General features: G+C 50.9%; 1 protein-coding gene across 1 annotated transcript in view; it reads right to left on the reverse strand.

Annotated features, from left to right (window-relative positions):
- The window catches only part of LOC132587509 (annexin A9-like), a 31,346-nt gene extending 18,250 nt beyond the window's left edge, over positions 1 to 13,096 (reverse strand). The window contains exons 1-5 of the mRNA XM_060259821.1: positions 13,022 to 13,096; positions 8,717 to 8,813; positions 6,563 to 6,657; positions 6,249 to 6,362; positions 1,664 to 1,781 (exon numbers count right to left, since the gene is read on the reverse strand). Coding sequence (XP_060115804.1) covers positions 1,664 to 1,781; positions 6,249 to 6,362; positions 6,563 to 6,657; positions 8,717 to 8,813; positions 13,022 to 13,096 — 499 coding nt within the window. The remainder of the gene's footprint in view (positions 1 to 1,663; positions 1,782 to 6,248; positions 6,363 to 6,562; positions 6,658 to 8,716; positions 8,814 to 13,021) is intronic.
- Between the last annotated feature and the right edge of the window lie 10,299 nt (positions 13,097 to 23,395).

The raw sequence follows: 23,395 nt of genomic DNA on the forward strand, positions 1-23,395 counted from the left end.
CAGACCAGAAAAGGTCCATCTAGTCCAGCCTCCGGTATCATACAGTGGCCAGCCAGTTCCTCTGGAGGGCCAACAGCAGGGCAGAGAGGCTGAGGCCTTCCTCTGAGAAGAACATCTGAAGAGCCCTGCTGGGTCAGACCAGGAAAGGTCCATCTAGTCCAGCCTCCTGTATCATACAGTGGCCACCCAGTTCCTCTGGAGGGCCAACAGCAGGGCAGAGAGGCTGAGGCCTTCCCCTGAGAAGATCATCAGAAGAGCCCTGCTGGGTCAGACCAGGAAAGGTCCATCCAGTCCAGCCTCCTGTCTCACATAGCGGCCAACCAGTTCCTCTGGAGGGCTAACAATAGGGCAGAGAGGCCAAGGCCTTCCCCTGAGAAGAACATCAGAAGAGCCCTGTGTAAAGCAGAATTCCCTTTTGTCTGTCCTGAACCTATGGCCCATTGGCTTTATTGAATGTCCTCCATTTCTCGTCTTTGGGGGAGAGAGAGAAAAAGTTCTTTTTTTTTTTTGGTCTGAAACACTTTAGACCAGGGGTGTCAAATTCATTTATTATGAGGGCCGGATCTGACAAAAATGAGAGCTTGTCAGCCAGGCCTCGTGTGTCCCTATTTAAGGTTAGGTAGCAGAGATATAAACTTTATAAAGGTCACAGACAAACACAATTAAAGATTTTGTTTAAAAAAAGTTAAAACATGCTTAAAACATTAGCACTTAATGGTGCTTTATTAAAGGTGGTCTTAAAGGTGCTTTCTTTGTATTTCTCGCATGGGATCCAGGGAACTGGGCAAAGGAAGCTCTGGCTATTTCCTTCCGTCCCCAGGGGACCAGGAGGGGGAGGAGCCTCAGCCAATAGAGGGAAGACAGGCTTGGCTCAGTAGCTCTGCTTTGGGATTGTGAGAGTCTGGCAAAGCAAGTTCTCCCTCCTTCCTTCCTCCCCAAGGGAGGAGCCTCAGCCAGTGGAGAAAACAGAGGCTTTGCTCTGTAGCTCTGCTGTGCAATTGAGCAAGCCTGGCAAAAGCAAGCTGTGATGCAGAAGGGAGCAAGAAAGAGTGTGAAGGAAGCAGGCGACAGCCAGTTGCTCAGGGGCCTCATTTGGCCTCTGGGCCGCATGTTTGACAACCCTATTTAGACAATACAAAACCGAACATTTAGTCCCCTTAAGAATAATAAGAAGATATCAGATTTATATCCCACCCTCCACTCCGAAGAGTCTCAGAGCGGCTCACAATCTCCTTTCCCTTCCTCCCCCACAACAGACACCCTGTGAGGTGGTTGGGGCTGGAGAGGGCTCTCACAGCAGCTGCCCTTTCAAGGACAACCTCTGCCAGAGTTATGGTTGACCCAAGGCCATGCCAGCAGCTGCAAGTGGAGGAGTGGGGAATCAAACCCGGTTCTCCCAGATAAGAGTCCGCACACTTAACCATGGCACCAAACTGGCTCCCAAATATCACCCTTTGAGACGGGTGGGGCTGAGAGAGCTCTGACAGAAGCAACCCTTTCAAGGACAACTCTGCCAGAGCTATGGCTGACCCAAGACCATTCCAGCAGCTGCACGTGGAGGAGTGGGGGAATCAAACCCGGTTCTCCCAAATGAGAGTCCACACACTTAACCACTAAACCAAACTGGCTCTCCAGACCCTCCCAGAGCTGCCCTGAGGTTTACCGTGCTTATAAAAATCCAAGATCTCCTGAAGCTGCTGGTTTGTCCGAGTGCAGAAGATTTCGGCCAGAGTGGCTCCATCTGGACCCGGCAGATACGAAGAGTGGGCGACCCAGTATCCCTGCAAAGAGGACAGCAATTCAAAAGGATGTCACTGTTTTCTAAGGTTGCCACCTTCGGCTTGGGAATTCCTGGAGATTTGGGGCAGTGAGTTGGAAGGGCAGGGTTTGGGGAGGGGGGTGGGGACTCAGCAGGGCATAACGTGGTGAGTCCACCCTCCAAAGCGGCCATTTCCTCCTGGAGAATGTATCTCCATTGTCTGGAGATCAGTCGTAATTCTGGGCAATCTCCAGGCCCCACCTGCAGGTTGGCCACCCTAACTGCCAGGGATGCCCGGTCTTTTGAGAAAGATGCTAGAATCACAGAATCATAGAGTTGGAAGGGACTGACAGGGTCATCTAGTCCCACCCCTGCACAATGCAGGAAACACACAAACACCTCCCCCTAAATTCACAGGATCCTCATCGCTCTCAGATGGCCATCTAGCCTCTGCTTCAAAACCTCCAAGGAAGGAGAGCCCACCACCTCCCGAGGAAGCCTGTTCCACTGAGGAACCGCTCTAACAGTCATAGAATCCTAGAGTTGGAAGGGGCCTCCAGGGACATCTAGTCCAGCCCCCTGCACAAGGCAGGAAGCTCACAAACACCTTCCCCTCAATTCACAGGATCTTCATTGCTGGCAGGTGGCCATCCAGCCTCTGTTGAAAAACCTCCAAGGAGGAAGCCTGCTCCACTGAGGAACTGCTCTTAACAGTCATAGAATCCTAGAGTTGGAAGAGACCTCCAGGATCATCTAGTCCAGCCCCCTGCACAAAGCAGGAAGCTCACAAACACCTCCCCCTAAATTCAGGGGATCCTCATTGCTGTCAGATGGCCATCTAGTCTCTGTTGAAAAACCTCCAAGGAAGGAGAATCATAGAAGCATAGAGTTGGAAGGAACCTCTAGGGTCATCTAGTCCAACCCTCTGCACAATGCAGGAAACTCACAAACACCTCCCCCTTAATTCACAGGATCTTCATTACTGTCAGGTGGCCATCTAGCCTCTGTTTAAAAACCTCCAAGGAAGAAGAAATAGAATCATAGAGTTGGAAGGGACCTCCAGGGTCATCTAGTCCAACCCCCTGCACAATGCTGGAAACTCACAAACACCTCCCCTTAAATTCACAGGATCCTCATTGCTGTCAGGCAGCCATCTAGCCTCTGTTGAAAAACCTCCAAGGAAGGAGAGCCCACCACCTCCCGAGGAGGAAGCCTGTTCCACTGAGGAACCGCTCTAACGGTCAGGAAGTTCTTCCTCATGTTGAAACCGGAAACTCTTTTAATTTAATTTCAACCCACTGGTTCTGGTCCTATCTTCTGGGGCCACAGAAAACAATTCCACACCATCCTCTATAAGACAGCCCTTCAAGGACTTGAAGATGGTGATCCTATCACCTCTCAGCCGCCTCCTCTCCAGGCTAAACATCCCCAGCTCCTTCAACCTTTCCTCATAGGACTTGTTCTCCAGACCCCTCACCATCTTTGTCACCCTCCTCTGGACCCGTTCCAGCTTGTCTATATCCTTCTTAAAATGTGGTGCCCAAAACTGAACACAAGACTCCAGGTGACGTCTTACAAGAGCAGAGCAAAACAATTACATCCCTTTACATGAACTGGACGCTAGACTTCTCTCGATGCAGCCCAAAATTGCATTTGCCTTTTTAAGCAAATGTTGTGAGTGTGATTTCGCCTTATGGACCCCCTCCTGCTGAAGACATCTTGTTAAAGCTTAACAAAGGTTGTTGCTGCCACAGGGAACTCGTTCTCTTCTCGGGGGTCCTAGGAAGCTAAAAGCAGAGTTTGGCAGGGCAAGACTTGAAAGTACGACCAGGGTGGAGTGTAAGAACTGGAACAGGATCAACTGGGTCAGCCTCTGGGCTAAAGTTGCCAACCTCCAGGTGGGGCCAGGAGACCTCCTGGAATCACAACTGATCTTTAGCCTTCAGAGATCTGTTCCTCTGGGGAAAAGGGCTACTTGGGAAGGTAGACTACCTGGTATACCCCACTGCAATCCCTCCCCACTCCAGGCTCCATCATCAAATCTCCACAAAAACGCCAACCCACAGCAATGGTGCCGATGCTGCTGGGACGACAACAAGTGTTCCCTCTAAGCTGAGTGAGCGTGAGCTAGCTCACAGTTTTCCTAGCCTCCAGCTCACACGTTTTTGTCTTCGCTCAGGAGCAAGCTAATTCATGCAGGAGCTCACAACTTGAAGAAGAAGAAGAAGAAGAAGAAGAAGAAGAAGAAGAAGAAGAAGAAGAAGAAGAAGAAGAAGAAGAAGAAGAAGAAGAAGATGATGATATTGGATTTATATCCCGCCCTCCACTCCAAAGAGTCTCAGAGCGGCTCACAATCTCCTTTCCCTCCCCCCCCCCCGCAACAGACACCCTGTGAGGTAGATGAAGATATTGGATTTATATCCTGCCCTCCACTCCGAAGAGTCTCAGAGCAGCTCACAATCTCCTTTCCCTTCCTCCCCCACAACAGACACCCTGTGAGGTAGATGAAGATATTGGATTTATATCCTGCCCTCCACTCCGAAGAGTCTCAGAGCAGCTCACAATCTCCTTTCCCTTCCTCCCCCGCAACAGACACCCTGTGAGGTAGATGAAGATATTGGATTTATATCCCGCCCTCCACTCCGAAGAGTCTCAGAGCGGCTCACAATCTCCTTCCCCTTCCTCCCCCACAACAGACACCCTGTGAGGTAGATGAAGATATTGGATTTATATCCCGCCCTACACTCCGAAGAGTCTCAGAGCGGCTCACAATCTCCTCTACCTTCCTCCACCACAACAGACACCCTGTGAGGTAGATGAAGATATTGGATTTATATCCCACCCTCCACTCCGAAGAGTCTCAGAGTGGCTCACAATCTCCTCTACCTTCCTCCCCCACAACAGACACCCTGTGAGGTAGATGAAGATATTGGATTTATATCTCGCCCTCCACTCCGAAGAGTCTCAGAGCGGCTCACAATCTCCTTTCCCTTCCTCCCCCACAACAGACACCCTGTGAGGTAGATGAAGATATTGGATTTATATCCCTCCCTCCACTCCGAAGAGTCTCAGAGCGGCTCACTATCTCCTTTCCCTTCCTCCCCCACAACGGACACCCTGTGAGGTAGATGAAGATATTGGATTTATTTCCGCCCTCCACTCCGAAGAGTCTCAGAGCGGCTCACAATCTCCTTTCCCTTCCTCCCCCACAACAGACACCCTGTGAGGTGGGTGGGGCTGGAGAGGGCTCTCCCAGCAGCTTCCCTTTCAAGGGCAACCTCTGCCAGAGCTATGGCTGACCCAAGGCCATGCCAGCAGGTGCAAGTGGAGAAGTGGGGAATCAAACCCGGTTCTCCCAGATAAGAGTCCGCACACTTAACCACTACACCAAACTGGCTAGTAGCTCACAAAGCAGAATTTTTGCTCACAAGACTCCGCAGCTTAGAGGGCTTACTGACCCCAACAGCGCCGAAGGATCAGCTGTCGGCCGTTGGCTTTGGGGGAAGAAGAAGGGGAAGAACTCCAAACTGGAGGAAGGAAAGGAACAGACTGGGATGTTACAAACCACCTTCGACTGATACCTCACACTTTAGGAGAGGCAGTATTTGATAGTGGCTAGAGTACTAATTAGAGCCCTGTGGCGCAGAGTGATAAAGCTACAGTCCAAGCTCTGCTCAGGACCTGAGTTCGATCCCAGCGGAAGCTGGGTTCAAGTAGCTGGCTCCAGGTTGACTCAGCCTTCCATCCTTCCGAGGTTGGTAAAATGAGTCCCCAGCTTGCTGGGGGGAAAACGTAGAGGACTGGGGAAGGCAATGGCAAACCACCCCGTAAAAAGTCAAGTTCAAATTCTCGCTTAGCCGCAAGAATGCTGGATCAGTCACACTCTCTCTCAGCCTAACCTGCTCCGCAAGATCGCTGGGTGGATGAAATTGAGGAAGAAACAGGAAAACCTTGAACGCTTGCTTTGAGGGGAAGAAAACCAGGAGAAAAGCATTCGGAAAGACGGTTTTCTTGTGGGGGGGAGAAGATATAGGAGATTGTAAGCTGCTCTGAGTCTGATTCAGAGAGAAGGGCGGGGTATAAATCTGCAATTCTTCAATTCTTCTCCTTCCTTGGAGGTTTTTCAACAGAGGCTAGATGGCCATCTGACAGCAATGAAGATCCTGTGAATTTAAGGGGAGGTGTTTGTGAGTTTCCTGCATTGTGCAGGGGGTTGGGCTAGATGACCCTGGAGGTCCCTTCCAGCTCTAGGATTCTATGCTTCTAAGTTTCCACAGGCTTCCTCGGGAGGGGGTGGACTCTCCGTCCTTGGAGGTTTTTAAACAGAGGCTAGATGGCCATCTGACAGCAATGAAGATCCTGTGAATTTAGAGGGAGGTGTTTGTGCAGGGGGTTGGACTAGATGACCCTGGAGGTCCCTTCCAGCTCTCGGATTCTAGGATTGTATGAAGGCAATGCCCGGTGGGGCTGAGACTACATCAAGCCATACCTTCATAGCCAGCTTGATCTCATGAGCATCGTATTGCGCTGCTGGTTTCAGGAGTCCCACCAGCGCCGTCTCCAAGTTCCCAGATACGGCAGCCTGCAGGCTCTTCAGCAGATCCTGAAGGGGGAAAGCAAAGGATAGTTTTTGAGGAGGAGTCCCCGATGGATCACCTATGGACACTAGCCAAGGGTTTCGAGAAAGGGGGTGGGGTGAAGAAAGGCCTGGAAGCCTTCGGCACCCCACCTGTTGAGTAAAGGCCTGAAAGTCTTCAGCACCTCACCTGTTGAGTAAAGGCCTGAAAGTCTTCAGCACCTCACCTGTTGAGTAAAGGCCTGGAACCCTTCGGCAATTTGCTGTCTCTGCCTGTTGGTCCTGTTGGTGAGTAGGTGGGTTATGGTTCTGTAGTCGACAGCTGTTGGGATGCAGGGGAGAGAGAGTGTTTGGTGACCAGCACAGCAATGGACAGGACACAGAAGAACGTAGAATCCCAGAATTCCAGAGTTGGAAGTGGCCGTAGAGGCCACCTAGTCCAGGGGTGGCCAAACTGCGGCTCGGGAGTCACATGTGGCTCTTTCGCACATCTTGTGTGGCTCTCGAAGCCCCCACCGCCCAGTCGGATGGCAACTTGGAGAATGCATTTAAAGTTAAAGGTGCTTTCTTTCCACCTCTCTCTCTGCCATCTATTTGCCTCCCTTCCTTCCTCCCTTCCCATATCTGATGTTCATGTCGTGCGGCTCTTAAACACCTTATGTCGATTCTACGTGGCTCTTATGTCAAGCAAGTTTGGCCACCCCTGGACTAGTCCCACCCCCTGCTCGATGCAGGTTCAGCCTAGAGTACCCATGACCAGTGTTTGTCCGGCCGCTGCTTCGAGACTGCCAGTGAGGGGGAGTGCAACACCTCCCTCGGGTGTCGCACTCTTAGTGTAAAAAACTCTTTTACACAACTCTTAGTGTAAAAAAGCTTTTCCTAATATTCCTGAAACCCATAGAATCCTAGAGTTGGAAGGGACCTCCAGGGTCATCTAGTCCAACCCCCTGCACAAGGCAGGAAACTCACAAACCCCTCCCCCCTGAATTCGTGATTGTGAATCCTCTCTGAAGGGCTGCCCCTTAGAGGAGGGCAGGGAGCTGCCAACAGGAACAGCCCTTCAGAGACTTCAAGAGAGCCATCCTGTTCCTCCTCCACCTCCTCCAGACTGCACATCCCCAAGTCCCTCCGCCTCTCCTCCTAGGGGTTCTTGGTCTCCAGGCCCCTGAGCAGCCTCCTCGCTCTCCTCTGCTCCGTTCTGTCCACAGCCCCTTCAAAGCCAGGCTTGCAAATACCCAGAGCCCTACAGTAGCTGGGATTGGGCAATCCATTAATTCTAACGACTACTACTACCACCACCACCATTCCTACCACTATTACTACTACTATCACTACCACCACTACTACTACCACCACCACCTCCACCACCATTACTACCACTATTACTACTACTATCACTACCACCACCACTACTACTACCACCATCACCACCACTACCACCACTACTACCACCACAACTACTACCACCACCATTACTACCACTATTACTACTACTATCACTACCACCACCACTACTACTACTACCACCACCACCACTACTACCACTGTTACCACTAGTATAACTACCACTACTATAACCACTACTACCACCACCACTACTACCACTATTACTACTACTATCACTACCACTACTATAATCACTACTACCACCACCACTACTACCACCACCACATCACCACTACTACTGCTATTACTACTACTACCACCACCACTACTACCACTACTGCTACCATCACCACTACGACCACCACCAAATACTACTACTACCATCACCACTACTACTACCACTACTACCACCACTTCTACTACTACAACCATCACCTCAACAATACTACTACTACTACTACTACCACTACTACAGCACAGAATACTCCATGTGAGGCCTGACCAATGCGGTGTACTACAATATCTTGCTATCTGGATGTTATTCCACGGTTGATACACCCAGGGCATTTTTGTAATAGGAACTCTTTTGCGTATTAGGCCACACACACCCTGATGTAGCCAATCCAAACTTACAGTAGGCCCCGTAAGAAGAGCCCTGCATGCTCTTGGAGGACTGGCTACATCAGGGGTGTGTGGCCTAATATGGAAAGGGGTTCCGGTAAAAAAAAAAAAGACCTGGATACACCCCAAGACCGCCTTGGCCTTTTTTGCTGCTGCATCACACTGACTGCTCATCCTTCGTTTACTGTCCACCTATCCCTCAAGATCTGGCTTCGAGGCTGGCGTAGCTGTAGGGGCAAAGCATGTGATCTTGAGGGCCAGTCGTTTATCTCTCAACCTAACCAGCCTCACGGGGTTGTTGTGCAGATTCTAAGAAACCCACAGGCAGATTCGTGGCTTGACTGCTGCCACTATGATGAATAAGGAAGCGTTACCTTCGCCTGCGATGGCATCGAGGAAAGACTGGACATCTTGCTCCACTTCAAAGCTCAGGAGCGGCCGAATGGTCCCCAAAGTGCCCCAGACTGCAGTCTTTGGGAAAACAGGACAGAAAAAGGAACTATCAGAATCCCAAACTTTCTTAGGAAACTGGAGAGCTGAAAGGAATCGGGCCAAGGTGAGCTAGCCTGGAGTAGGAGCATCAGAACAATACTTAGGACAAAGGTTCAAATCCTCATTCATCCACAGAAGCTCACTGCGGGACCCTGGGCCTGTCCTAATTTCTCAACCTAGTCCACATCACAAGGTTGTTGCTAGGGTTGTAAATATCCAAATGGGGCATGGAGATCTCCTGGCATGCTTTGGAGGGGGGCCTACAAGACATTACACTCCACTAAAGAGCCTCCCTTCCCCAAGCTCAACCCCCAAATCTCCAGCAATTTCTAAACCTGGAGTTGGCAACCCTATGTGTGGATAAAGGAGGTCTCTAGCCCTCTCCCAGGCAGAGAGATGCCTTTTCACTTAGACCAGGGGTGGCCAACGGTAGCTCTCCAGATGTCTTTTGCCTACATCTCCCATCAGCCCCAGCCAGCATGGCCAATGGAGAGCTACTGTTGGCCACCCCTGACTTATACTTTTGCAATGGAAGGAACTAGAGACTTACTTTTTTAAAAAAAGAAGGAAAGAAAGCTGGGAATTCAGAAAACCTGGTAAACCTATTGTTACAACAATCTAGTGATTGATTTATATTTTAGGGAAAGAGACAGAAAGAGAGACAGACACAGAGACAGAAAGAATAAAAGAAAGAAGAAGGTAGGTAGAGAGGGGGGAGGGAGGGAGGGAGGGAGGAAGGAAGGAAGGAAGGAAGGAAGGAAGGAAGGAAGGAAGGAAGGAAGGAAGGAAGGAAGGAAGGAAGGAAGGAAGGAAGGAAGGAAGGAAGGAAGGAAGGAAGGAAGGAAGGAAGGAAGGAAGGAAGGAAGGAAGGAAGGAAATGAAACCAGTCATCTTCTGCCCAGGACCAAAAATGGGCTGGAAGTTGGTGGGAGTAAGCAGGGAAAATAAAACTGACAGAGACATGATGCAAAAGGAGAAAGGTGACTCAGAATTGGCTTATGGAAAAAGATGAGGCAAAAGTGACCTCAAAAGAACTAAAAAAGAGGAAGAAACTAAAGTCAGAAAAATGAATGTGGAAATGAGGGGATAAACCAAAGCGCTATGGGGCATGAACTGTCAGATAAAATCCTATGCAGAAAAGGTCCAAGTCCAGGTTTAATATAACAACGTAAGAACTCTCCTGCTGGATCAGACCAGTTAAGGCCCATCTAGTCCATCATCCCATCTTCTCACACAGGGGCCAGCCAGTTCCTCTGGAGGGCCAACAACAGGGCAGAGAGGCTGAGGCCTTCCCCTGAGAAGAACATCAGAAGAGCCCTGCTGGGTCAGACCAGTGAGGATCCATGTAGTCCAGCCTCCTGTCTCACACAGGGGCCAGCCAGTTCCTCTGGAGGGCCAACAACAGGGCAGAGAGGCCGAGGCCTTCCCCTGAGAAGAACATCAGAAGAGCCCTGCTGGGTCAGACCAGTGAGGATCCATGTAGTCCAGCCTCCTGTCTCACACAGGGGCCAGCCAGTTCCTCTGGAGGGCCAACAACAGGGCAGAGAGGCCGAGGCCTTCCCCTGAGAAGAACATCAGAAGAGCCCTGCTGGGTCAGACCAGTGAGGATCCATGTAGTCCAGCCTCCTGTCTCACACAGTGGCCAGCCAGTTCCTCTGGAGGAACAACAGGGCAGAGAGGCCAAGACTTTTCCCTGAAGTTGTCTCCTGGCTCTGGGATTCAGAGGCTTAGTGCCTCTGAATGTGGAGGTTCCCTTCAGTCACTTCTCTTCCATCAATCCATCTGTAAAGTACTAGGGTTGGCGCAGTAAGAGACCAGAGTCGGAGAGTGATTTCAGCAAGCTTTACTTCAGGAACACACACACAGACTGAGCTCTATTCAAACTTCCCGCTCTTTTATACAATTCTTGCCCCCTTCTGATTGGTCCTTAACTATGTACATGGATTGGCTATTTACAGGGCCCTAAGGGCCTATCAGGGTACAGTATGAGCCTAGATGTTGATTGGCTACTTATGTTTCAATCCTTCCCCTGATTGGGCACGCTTAGGCCTTCTCTGGAACCCTGGTGTGGAGTACAAGCTCTGGCTTGTTCAGCTTCCCTCCAAAAGTAACAGTTCCCTCCAAAAGTAACAGTTCTCCCATTTGAGCCTAGGACACAACACCATCTAATCCCTTTTTAAAGCTATCTATGCTTGTGGCCGTCACTCCATCCTCTGGCCGCGAATGCCACATTTTCGTCACTCTTTCTGCAACGTGGCCTTTCCTTTTGTCTGTCGTGAGCCTCCTGCCCACCAGCTTCATTGGACGCCCTCGACTTCTAGTGTTTTGGGAGAGGGAGGACAAGTTCTCAGTTTTGGTCCACTCTCTCCGCCTCGTCCTTAATTTTACAAACCCTCATCACGCCCATCCTTAGTTGTCTCTTCTCTAAACTGGAAAGTCCCAGGCTCTTCAGCCTTTCCTCCTAGGGAAGGTGCTCTCAACCCCCTACTCTTGGAAGGGAGGGTGGCTCAGTGGTAGAGCATCTGCTTGGTAAGCAGAAGGTCCCAGGTTCAATCCCCGGCATCTCCAACTAAGAAGGGTCCAGGCAAGTAGGCGTGAAAAAATCTCAGCCTGAGACCCTGGAGAGCTGCTACCAGTTAGGGGAGGGACAGTGGCTCTGTAGTAGAGCATCTGCTTAGTAAGTAGAAGGTCCCAGGTTCAATCCCCAGCATCTCCAAAGAAAAATGGTCCAGGCAAGTAGGCATGAAAAACCTCAGCTTGAGACCCTGGAGAGCTGCTGCCAGTTAAGGGAGGGATGGTGGCTCAGTGGTAGAGCATCTGCTTGGGAAGCAGAAGGTCCCAGGTTCAATCCCCGGCATCTCCAAAAAAGGGTCCAGGCAAATAGGTGTGAAAAACCTCAGCTTGAGACCCTGGAGAGCCACTGCCAGTTAGGGGAGGGACGGTGGCTCAGTGGTAGAGCATCTGCTTGGGAAGCAGAAGGTCCCAGGTTCAATCCCCGGCATCTCCAAAAAAGGGTCCAGGCAAATAGGTGTGAAAAACCTCAGCTTGAGACCCTGGAGAGCCGCTGCCAGTTAGGGGAGGGACAATGGCTCAGTGGTAGAGCATCTGCTTGGTAAGCAGAAGGTCCCAGGTTCAATCCCCGGCATCTCCAACTCAAAAGGGTCCATGCAAATAGGCATGAAAAATCTCAGCTTGAGACCCTGGAGAGCCGCTGCCAGTTAGGGGAGGGATGGTGGCTCAGTGGTAGAGCATCTGCTTGGGAAGCAGAAGGTCCCAGGTTCAATCCCCGGCATCTCCAACTCAAAAGGGTCCATGCAAATAGGCATGAAAAATCTCAGCTTGAGACCCTGGAGAGCTGCGGCCAGTTAGGGGAAGGATGGACTATAAATCCAACGTCATCATCATCATAATGAAGGATAGGGGCACCTTCTTTTGTGGCTCATAGAATTGGACCCCCTGGCCCAATCGTTTTGAAACACGGAGGGTATTTTGGGGAGAGGCAATAGATGCTATGCTGGAAATTTGGTGCCTCTACCTCAAAACACCCCCCCCAGAGCCCCCGATACCCCCATTATTCCCTATGAGAAGCGTTCTCCATTGGGAATAATTGCCCAGTAGACATTTCCCTCCCCCCCCCACCGCTTTCTGATGACCCTAAAGCAGGGAGGGGGCCTCCAAACCTGGGGATTGGCAACCCTCTCTCTCTCACACACACACACACTTACTGGGTCTGGTTCCTCCACAAGGACATCTGAAAAGAACAGGGTCTCTCTCTCTCTCTCTCTCTCTCTCACACACACACACACACACACACACACTTAGTTGCTCTGAAAGGAAAGCAAAACAAGCCGAGGGACTGTGTCGCTGACCCTTCCCATGAAGTACTTCCTGCCCAACTTTAAAGGCACACACACACATTTTGAAACGGACCTGTTTGCAGGTTTCTAAACCTGCCCAAGATCTACAGCTGCAGGTGGCTGTGCGGGCGGGGCTTCCCCCACTGGCCAGCTGGCTGGGGGCCGGGGCAGGGGGGAAGCCTGTAAAACCAGGGGAGGACCTGAGAATTGGGAAGTCTAAGTTCAGAGCACCCTCTCAGCCCGCACGAAACAGTGGCCCGCTTGGGCTCCTATCGCCAACGCCAAACCCTGGGAGAAAGCGGGCATCTCCCTCCCCCCCCCCCAACTCACCTTATCAGCCAGAGGCAACTGCTTAAGGATCTTATTGGCCAGAGAGCCCTTCTCCGACCTGTTGGCAAGGGGCATTCTGGACCCACAAGAGCCCTCAGAGGCGACAGACGGGTGGCACGAGCCTGCAGCCCTGCAGCAAACTGGGAGACAAGGGTGTTTCTTTTTAATCCGTTGCTTTATCTTATTTAACACATCTGCAAGTGCCTTTCTTCCCCACGCAGCTCGAGCTAGCTTGCAAACACAGAGGAGGCACGCATAGAATAAAAAAGATCCCAGTAGTCAGCCGTGTTGGTCTGAAGTGCTAGAACAAAACAGGAGTCCAGTGGCACCTTTAAGACCAACTTCGTTTTATTCAGAACAGAAGCTTTGGTGTGCTCTCTAAGCACACTTCACCGGACGAGGAATCCGGTACAGCGAGCAAAGCCGCACATAGCTGGTAGGCAGTGGCTCAGCATGCAAAATGGTACAAATTTAAGATCCGATGACAGTATAGTGAAATTATCTGGTAGGGAGGGGTTTAGAACGCAAAACGGTACAAATTTAAGATTCAATGACAGAATAGCAACATTATCTGGTAGGGGTGGTTTAGACTGCAAAATGGTACAAATTTAAGATTCAATGACAGAATAGCAAAATTAACAAATGGAGCAAACCTTCGATCTGAGTCGCAGGAGCACGCGAAAGCAACAAAACGGTAATATGTCAAAACGTGAGGATGTCTGTTAATGACTATATTGTCTTAAGATCCAAGCGGGCAGCCGTGTTGGCCTGAAGCAGCTGAACAAAGCAGGAGTCAAGTGTAGGGTTGCCAAGTCCAATTTAAGAAATATCTGAGGACTTTGGGGATGGAGCCAGGAGACTTTGGGGGTGGAGTCAGGAGACATCTGGGCGGAGCCAAGATCAAGGCTGTGACAAGCATAATTGAACTCCAAAGGGAGTTCTGGCCATCACATTTAAAGGGACGGCACACCTTTTCAATGCCTTCCTTCCATAGGAAATAATGAAGGATAAGGGCACCTTCTTTTGGGGCTCATAGAATTGGACCCCCTGGTCCAATCTTTTTGAAACTTGGGGGGTATTTTGGGGAGAGGCACTAGATGCTATACTGAAAATTTTGTGCCTCTACCTCAAAAAACAGCCCCCCCCCAGAGCCCCAGATACCCGCGGATCAATTCTCTATTATTTTCTATGGGAATAAATCTCCCTAGGGAATAAGAGTTTCCAGCAGACATTTCCCTCCCCGATTCCTCGTCCGACGAAGCGTGCTTAGACAGCACACCAAAGCTTACGTTCTGAATAAAACTAAGCTGTTCTTAAAGGGGCCATTTGACTCCTCTTTTGTTCTATGAAATAAAAAGCACATCAACAACTAAAAATGTAAGATCACCGGTCAGACCGCTGGTAGACTTAACCAAACGCTCTCCGAAATAGAAATGCCTTCAGCTGCTCTAGGGTGGAGATCAGCCCCCCTGGAGAAAATGGCTGCTCGAAAGGGCGGAGTCTAGGGAATTGTACCATGCTAAGGCCCCTCCCCTCCCCCAACCCCCGCCCTCTCCCGGCTCCACCCCCAAAGTCTCCAGGTATTTCCCAACCCAGACGTGGCGACCCTACTGGGTGCCGGGTATCCTGACCCACCCCTATGCTGTTGAGGCCACCCTATAGATCAGGGTTCCCCAGCCTTTTTGAGCCTGTGGGTACGTTCGGCATTCTGACGCAGGATGGGGGGGGAGCAGCCACGCAATGGCTGCCGTAGGAGGTGGAGCCGGCGACAAAACGGCTACTGCAGAAGACAAAGCCAGCCGTGCGCAAAAAGAGTGTGCTTCTGTGCAACTCTAATGGGAACTCTTTGACACGTTTCCACCGGCCAAGCAGAAGGCCTGCCACTCAAAGCCCCCACCTGGCCCCGCCCACTTTCTAAAAACCCTTGATGGGCACCGGACAAGGGGTTGGCAGAGCCCCTGGGCTGCCTTCCTCCCTCCCATTATGGTTCCCATCTCCTCTTCCGTCCTTTGCCACTGACAATCAGGCAGAAACTCACCGGTGCAGCTTTCAAATGCTGCTGGTCTCTGCGCTGGGGGAACAGAAAAAGGCCCAGAGAAGGGGAGGCGTCAACCTTGCAGGGATGTAGGGTTGCCAATCCCCAGGTGGGGGCAGGCGATCCCCCGTTTGGAGGCCCTCCCCCCAATTCAGGGTCATCAGAAAGTAAGTGGGGGAATGTCGCTTGAGCACTGCATTATTTCCTGTGGAGACCAATTCCCTGTAGGGTATAATGGAGAATTGATCCACGGGTATCTGGGGCTCTGGGGGGGGGGGGGCTGTTTCTTTTACTTACAGGCACCAAATTTGCAGCATAGCATCCGGTGCCTCTCCTCAAAACACCCTCCAAGTTTCAAAACGATTGGACCAGGGGGTCCAATTCCATGAGCCCCCAAAGAAGGTGCCCCTATCCTTCATTATTTCCAACGGAGGGAAGGCATTTAAAGACATGTGGTCCCTTTCAATGTAATGCCCGGAACTCCCGTTGGAGTTCAATGATGCTCGTCACAACCTTGCTCCTGGCTCCACCCCCAAAGTCTCCCGGCTCCACCCCCAAAGTCCCCAGATATTTCTTGAGTTAGACTTGGCAACCCTACAGGGATGTTCCTTGATTTATTCTATATTTACTAAACCCCTCTAAGGTGGGCTGAGGCTGAGATCCCCCAGGGAGCGTCTGCGGCAGAGTGCAGATTCGAGCCTGGGTCTCCCAGATCCTAGCCCGATGCTTTGCAAGACTTCCCAGAACCTAGGAAGATCCAGAGGGAGCGCTGGCCAAATCAGCCTAACTAGTTCATCTGGGGCCTCCCAGGGAAGAACAAGCAGCAAAGCAAGCGCTGTTGAAATCTTTCCTACTGCCCCAGAGAGGACGTGGAGAGAGAGAGAGGAAAAATTGACTGCTGTTTCCCTCCTCCCCCCCCCCCTTGCAGCCCCCCCCCCCAGCATACCTCTCCAGCTGGTGTTCCGTCCCGGTCTCCCTCCTGGACTGTCGAGGGCGATCGACACCCCTGCCCCGCCTGCAAGGGAGGTGTGATTCCTGACCTGGTTTCTGATAAGAGGGAGAGCAGAACTGGCTCAACACGTCCCGGCTCTCTCCAGCCAAGGAGTTTCTGCCTTTCGCAAGACGCCCTGCCAGGGAGCCAAGATTCCTTTCTCCTTGGTGGGGCGGCTGTAGCTGCCAACTCCTTGGCGGGCTGGAACACTGGCAGACAGGTGTGGCAGGAGGGAAAGCCCCACACCGTGACCTTCTGAGGTCCAACAGGTGAGGGGACGGGTGATTGGCAGGTGACAGGGCTTTCAGATGGCTCAGACATCCAGCTGGAGAGCCAGTTTGGTGTAGTGGTGAAGTGTGCGGACTGTTACCTGGGAGAACCGGGTCTGATTCCCCCCTCCTCCACTTGCAGCTGCTGGAATGGCCTTGGGTCAGCCATAGTTCTTGGCGAGTTGTCCTTGAAAGGGCAGCTGCTGTGAGAGCTCTCTCAGCCGCACGTACCTTTTGAGAGCCAGTTTGGTGTAGTGGTGAAGTGTGCGGACTGTTACCTGGGAGAACCGGGTCTGATTCCCCCCTCCTCCACTTGCAGCTGCTGGAATGGTCTTGGGTCAGCCATAGTTCTTGCAGAGTTGTCCTTGAAAGGACACAGAGTGTTGGACTGGATGGGCCATTGGCCTGATCCAACATTGCTTATCTTATGTTCTTATGTGACACAAAGTGTTGGACTGGAGGGGCCACTGGCCTGATCCAACATGGCTTCACTTATGTTCTTATGAGACACAGAGTGTTGGACTGGATGGGCCATTGGCCTGATCCAACATGGCTTCTCTTCTGTTCTTCTGTGAGACAGAGTGTTGGACTGGATGGGCCATTGGCCTGATCCAACATGGCTTCTCTTATGTTCTTATGTGACACAGAGTGTTGAACTGGATGGGCCATTGGCCTTATCCAGTATGGCTTCTGTTATGTTCTTATGAGATACAGAGTGTTGGACTGGATGGGCCATTGGCCTGGTCCAACATGGCTTCCCTAATGTTCTTAAATTATTTATTATTGATTAGACTCAGGGCGTTAGCATTTTTCATCTCCTCCAGGTAGGGCCTGGAAAACTCCAGGAATTATTACTGATCTCCAGGAGACAGAGCTCAGTTGCTCTGCAAAAGATGACAGTTTTGGAAAGCGGGCCACATGGCATTGTAACCCACAGGGGTCGCTCCCCTCCCCAAACCCCTCCTCTCCTCAAACCCTGCCTTCTGTGGAATCTGCCTTCCCTTCTCAATTTCCCAGTCTGGGGTTGCCAATCCTCTATGTCAGGGGTGGCCAACGGTAGCGCTCCAGATGTTTTTTGCCTACAACTCCCATCAGCCCCAGCCAGCATGGCCAATGTCTGGAGCTGATGGGAGTTGTAGGCAAAAAACATCTGGAGAGCTACCGTTGGCCACCCCTGCTCTATGTATGTTGCAATTCTTTAACCCCCCCCCCCCAGCAGACAGAGGCCAAATGCCCTGACAATTAGGGCTGCCAATTCCCAGGTGGGTAAATACAAAAAAAACCCCGCTAAGAGACACCATAAATTTTAAACAAGAAGACAGTGTAATGTAGAGGTCAGTGGTGTTCTGACAAAGCTTGCACATAGAACTTGAAAAAAACAAGAGCATGTAGCAAAAAGACATAAACAGAAGACAGTTCAAAAGCAGTCTTTCCGACTACCAAGGAGTGGCAATAGTCCAGTATTTAGTTCACGGAACTAAAAGAAGCCCTTCCAAAGACGTCTGTTCTAGATATCAAGACGTTTCATCCGTCTTTCTTCAGTTTGGAGGCTAGTTTATCGCTGGAACCCAATCTTTACAATACGTTCACTGGAGACCAACAAGGTTCAGAACAGGTCTGTAAGATTTCCAGGTTCTCCAGACATGTTCTTACAGACATGTTCAAAACCTTGTTCGTCTCCTGTGAATGTATTGTAAAGATCGGGTTCCAGTGATAAGGAAAAGGAAAGGAAAGGTCCCCTGTGCAAGCACTGGTCGTTTCCGACTCTGGGGTGACGTTGCTTTCACGTTTTCACAGCAGACTTTTTACGGGGTGGTTTGCCATTGCCTTCCCCAGTCATCTACACTCCCCCCCCCCAGGAAGCTGGGGACTCATTTGACCAACCTCAGAAGGATGGAAGGCGGAGTCAACCTCGAGCCGGCTACCTGAAAACCTAGCTTCCTCCGGGATCGAACTCAGGTCGTGAGCAGAGCTTAGGACTGCAGTACTGCGGCTTTACCACTCTGTGCCACGAGGCTCTTTTCCAGTGATAAACAAGGCTCCAAACTGAAGAAAGACGGATGAAACGTCTTGATATCTAGAACAGACGTCTTTGGAAGGGCTTCTTTGAGTTCCATAATCCCCAGGTGGGGGCAGGGGATCTCCGGTTTAGAGGCCCTCCCCCTGCTTCAGGGTCATCAGAAAGTGGGGGGGGGAGGAAAATATCTGCTGCACACTCCATTAATCCCTATGGAGACTGATTCCCAGAGGGTATAATGGAGAATTGATCTGTGGGTATATGAGGCTCTGGGGGCTGTTTTTTGAGCTAGAGGCACCAAATATTCAGCATAGCATCCAGGGCCTCTCCCCAAAATACCTCCCAAGTTTCCAAAAGATTGGACCAGGGGGTCCAATTCTATGAGCCCCAAAAGAAGGTGCCCCTCTCCTTCATTATTTCTAATGGAGAGAAGGCGTTTAAAAGGTGTGCAGTCTCTTTAAATGTGATGGCCAGAACTCCCTTTGGACTTCAATTCTGCTTGTCACAACCCTTGCTGCTGGCTCCACCTCCAAAATTCTCCTGACCCCACCCCAAGCTCTCCTGGCTCCGCCCCCAAAGTCCTCAGATATTTCTTGAATTGGACTCGGCCACCCTACCTTACATGATCACTTCCCTAAGGCCGGGGGGGCGGAGTTGGGGGTAGAAAAAGCCCAGCAGGAACTCATTTGCATATTAGGCCACACCCCCTGATTCTGCGCCAGCCAGAACTGTGTTCCTGCTTTTTTTAAAACAAGCCCTGCCTGAGTCCATTCGGAGAGCTGAGGGGTGAACTGGAGGCGAGATAGCTAGAGTTGCCAACGCTGTGTTGGGAAACACTTGGAGATTTTGGGGGTGGAGTCTGGAGAGGATGGAGTTTGGGGAGGGGAGGGGCCTCAGCATGGGACAAGGCCCTGCAGCCCAGCCTCCAAAGCGGCCATTTTCTCCAGAGATCTCTGTCGTCTGGAGATCAGCTGGAATTCTGGGGGATCCCCAGGTCCCCCCTGGAGGCTGGCAACTCAAGGGGCAGCCGAGAAAGCCGCCTACCTGGACTGGCCCGGCATCAAATGGCATCTTCCCTCTGTGCGGTACACAGCTGAAAGGGTCAGGCAGGGCCCTAGGAAAGTCTTGCCTACCTCGCAGGGTTGGTGGAGGAAAGGAAATGTCTTTTGGGCATCCATTGCACCCTACGGAGACCAATCTCCATTGGGTGTAGCGGAGAATTGATCTGTGGGTATCTGGAGCTCTGCAGGGGCTGTTTTTTGAGGTAGAGGCACCACACTTGCAGCACAGCATCCAGGGCCTCTCCTCAAATAATCCCCCAAGTTTCAAAAAGATTGGGCCAGGGGCTCCAATTCTATGAGCCCCCAAAGAAGGTGCCCCTGTCCTTCATTATTACAAAGGGAAGGAAGGCATTTTAAAAGTGTGTGGTCTCTTTAAACTGTGCGACTGAACAACCCTTTCAATTGGATGTCCAGAACTCCCTTCAGAGTTCAATCCGTCTTGTCACAACCTTGCTCCAGGCTCCACCCCCAAAAGTCTCCTAGCTTCACCCCCAAAGTCTCCTGGCTCCACCCCAAAGTCTTCTGGCTCCACCCACAAAGTCTCCTGACTACACCTCCAAAGTCTCCTGGCTCCACCCCAAAGTCTCCTGGCTCCACCCCCAAAGTCTCCTGGCTCCACCTCCAAAGTCTTCTGGCTCCACCCCGAAGTCTTCTTGCTCCACCCCCAAAGTCTTCTGGCTCCACCCCCAAAGTCTCCTGGCTTCACCTCCAAAGTCTTCTGGCTCTACCCCCCAAAGTCTCCTGGCTCCACCCCCAAAGTCTCCCAGCTCCACCTCCAGGGTCTCCTAGCTCCACCCCCAAAGTCTCCTGGCTCCACCCCCAAAGTCTCCTGGCTCCACCCCCAAGTCTCCTGGCTCCACCCTTCAAAATCTTCTGGCTCCACCCCAAAATCTTCTGGCTCCACCCCCAAAGTCTCCTGGCTCCACCCCCAAAGTCTCCTGGCTCCACCCCAAAGTCTTCTGGCTCCACCCCCAAAGTCTCCTGGCTCCACCTCCAAAGTTTCCAGATAGGGGCTTTTTTTAGCAGGAACTCTTTTGCATGTTAGGCCATGCCCCCCTGATGTAGCCAATCCTCCAAGGGCTTCCAGTAGCCCTGTACGACCGCTGCTTTTTATTCTTATTTTTATGTCTTATTAATTACGGTTTTAACTTTGTTATGTAAATGTTTTTAAGCTGAATTATGTGAATTAAAATGTTGTAAGCCGCCCTGAGCCACTTGGTGGGAAGGGCGGGATATAAGCCTAAATATATATAAATAAATAAATAAATAAATAAATAAATAAATAAATAAATAAATAAATAAATAAATAAATAAATAAATACGAAGAGCCCTATAACCTCTTGAAGGATTGGCTCCATCAGGGGTGTGTGACCTAATATTGAAAGGAGTTCCTGTTACAAAAAAAAGCCCTGTTCCAGATATTTCTTGTCTTGGACCTGGCAACCCAAGGATGGACACTGGACCATCCTGAGGCCCCTCCCCTCCCCAAACCCCTCCCGCTTTAGGCTCCACCCCCAAATTTACAGGTATTTCCCAACCCAGCGTTGCAACCCCTGGTCTGAAGCCGCTGTAAAGGAGCAGAGATAATGAGAAACCCCAAAGGACGTGTGAGCCGCCTGATGCCTCTCCTTCCCAGGGGAGAGCATCGATATGCTAGAGTGGAAAACCTGACAGCATCCCCCCAGACCACTGAAGCTGCACAAACAAGCAGCATGTGCTGAGGAAATACTCCCTGCCTCCCTGGGGGAGCCAGAAACCACCCCAAGAAACACCCCCTGCCTCCCTGCAGCTCCCAGGAGAACCTGTTGCTAGCTGTGCTCTCTTGGACATCTGAGCCTCCTTCATAGGCAAGAAACAGAAGTCAGCACGGATTGGAGCACAATACGGAGGGGTATTCTTCATCAAGGCTCATGCAATCAAGTGGAGACCCTCTCCTCTCCTCTGAAGAACAACACAAGAGCCCTGCTACATCAGGCCAGGGAGGGTCCATCTAGTCATAAGAACACAAGAGAACATTAGGGAAGCCCTGTTGGATCAGGCCAGTGGCCCCTCCAGCCCAACACTCTGTGTCACACAGGGGCCAAGAAAACCAGGTGCCATCAGGAGATTCATCAGTGGGGCCAGGACACTAGAAGCCCTCCCACTGTGCCCCCCCCAAGCACCAAGAATACAGAGCATCACTGCCCCAGACATAAGAGCACAAGAGAAGCCATGTTGGATCAGGCCAATGGCCCCTCTAGCCCAACACTCTGTGTCACACAGGGGCCAAGAAAACCAGGTGCCATCAGGAGGTCCATCAGTGGGGCCAGGACACTAGAAGCCCTCCTGCTGTGCCTCCCCAAGCACCAAGAATACAGAGCATCACTGCCCCAGACATAAGAACATAAAAATATAAGAGAAGGGCCAGAACATAAAAATATAAGAGAAGCCATGTTGGATAAGGCCAATGGCCTATCCATTCCAACACTCTGTGTTACACAGTGGCCAAAAAACCTCAGGTGCCATCAGGAGGTCCACCAGCAGGGCCAGAACATAAGAACATAAGAGAAGCCATGTCGGATCAGGCCAGTGGCCCATCCAGTCCAACACTGTGTCACACAGTGGCCAAAAACCAGGTGCCATCAGGAGGTCCATCAATGGGGCCAGGACACTAGAAGCCCTCCCGTTGTTGCCCCCCCCCAGCACCAAGAATACAGAGCATCACTGCCCCAGACATAAGAACATATGAATATAAGAGAAGGGCTAGAACATAAGAACATAAGAGAAGCCATGTTGGATCAGGCCAATGACCCATCCAGTCCAACACTCTGTGTCACACAGTGGCCAAAAAACCCCAAGTGCCATCAGGAGGTCCACCAGCGGGGCCAGGACACTAGAAGCCCTCCCACTTTTGCCACTTATGAGTGATGTCATTGTGCTGCACACGCTATGTGAAAAATCCCTAGGGGTGTGGCCTAATATGCAAAGGAGTACCTGCTATCTATCTATCTATCCATCCATCCGTCCATCTGTCCATCCATCCATCCATCCATCCATCCATCCTTCTTCATAATAATTTTTTTAAAGGTTGTATGTTATCTTGTTAGAAAGCCTCATGGTGCAGAGTGGTAAAGCTGCAGTACTGCAGTCCGAGCCCTCTGCTCACGACCTGAGTTTGATCCTGGCGGAAGCTTTCAGCCTTTCATCCTTCCAAGATCGGTAAAAGGAGTACTCAGCTTGCTGGGGGGAAAGCGTAGACGACTGGGGAAGGCAAGACCAAACCACCCTGTAAAAAGTAGAGAAAGAAGTCCTTTTCTCCCTTTCTCACAATACAAGAACTCGTGGGCATTCAATGAAATTGCTGAGCAGACGGGTTAAAACGGATAAAAGGAAGTCCTTCTTCACCCAAAGGGTGATTAACATGTGGAATTCGCTGCCACAGGAGGTGGTGGCGGCTACAAGCATAGCCAGCTTTAAGAGGGGATTGGATAAAAATATGGAGCAGAGGTCCATCAGTGGCTATTAGCCACAGTGTGTGTGTGTGTGTGTGTATATATATATAAATTTTGCCACTGTGTGACACAGAGTGTTGGACTGGATGGGCCATTGGCCTGATCCAACAGGGCTTCTCTTATGTTCTTATGTTCTTAAGTCTGCTGTGAAAATGTCACGATGCGCTGTCACCCCAGAGTCGGAAACGACTGCTGCTTGCACAGGGGACTACCTTTACCTTTTAAAAATATTATCTTGTATTCCATTGTTCAATAAATAAAATCTTTTGTTCTGGATATGCCAGTTATCGGCTTCTTTTGATCTGTTAACATACGTCATTGAAAGGGGGGGGGGGTTAAAGCAGTCGGACAAACTGTTCTAAACCAAAGGAGAACTGGATTCTTTTCCCAAGATAAATCAATTCACAGTTTAGTCAGCGATAACACAAATTGTTACTAATTCCTAGTCGGGGATATTTACCGCAAATTTCAAATAACCAAACAAGATCACCTCGGAGAAAAGGTGGGGCA

Source organism: Heteronotia binoei, chromosome 1 (assembly GCF_032191835.1).
Source record: "Heteronotia binoei isolate CCM8104 ecotype False Entrance Well chromosome 1, APGP_CSIRO_Hbin_v1, whole genome shotgun sequence".
NCBI classification, from domain to species: domain Eukaryota; kingdom Metazoa; phylum Chordata; class Lepidosauria; order Squamata; family Gekkonidae; genus Heteronotia; species Heteronotia binoei.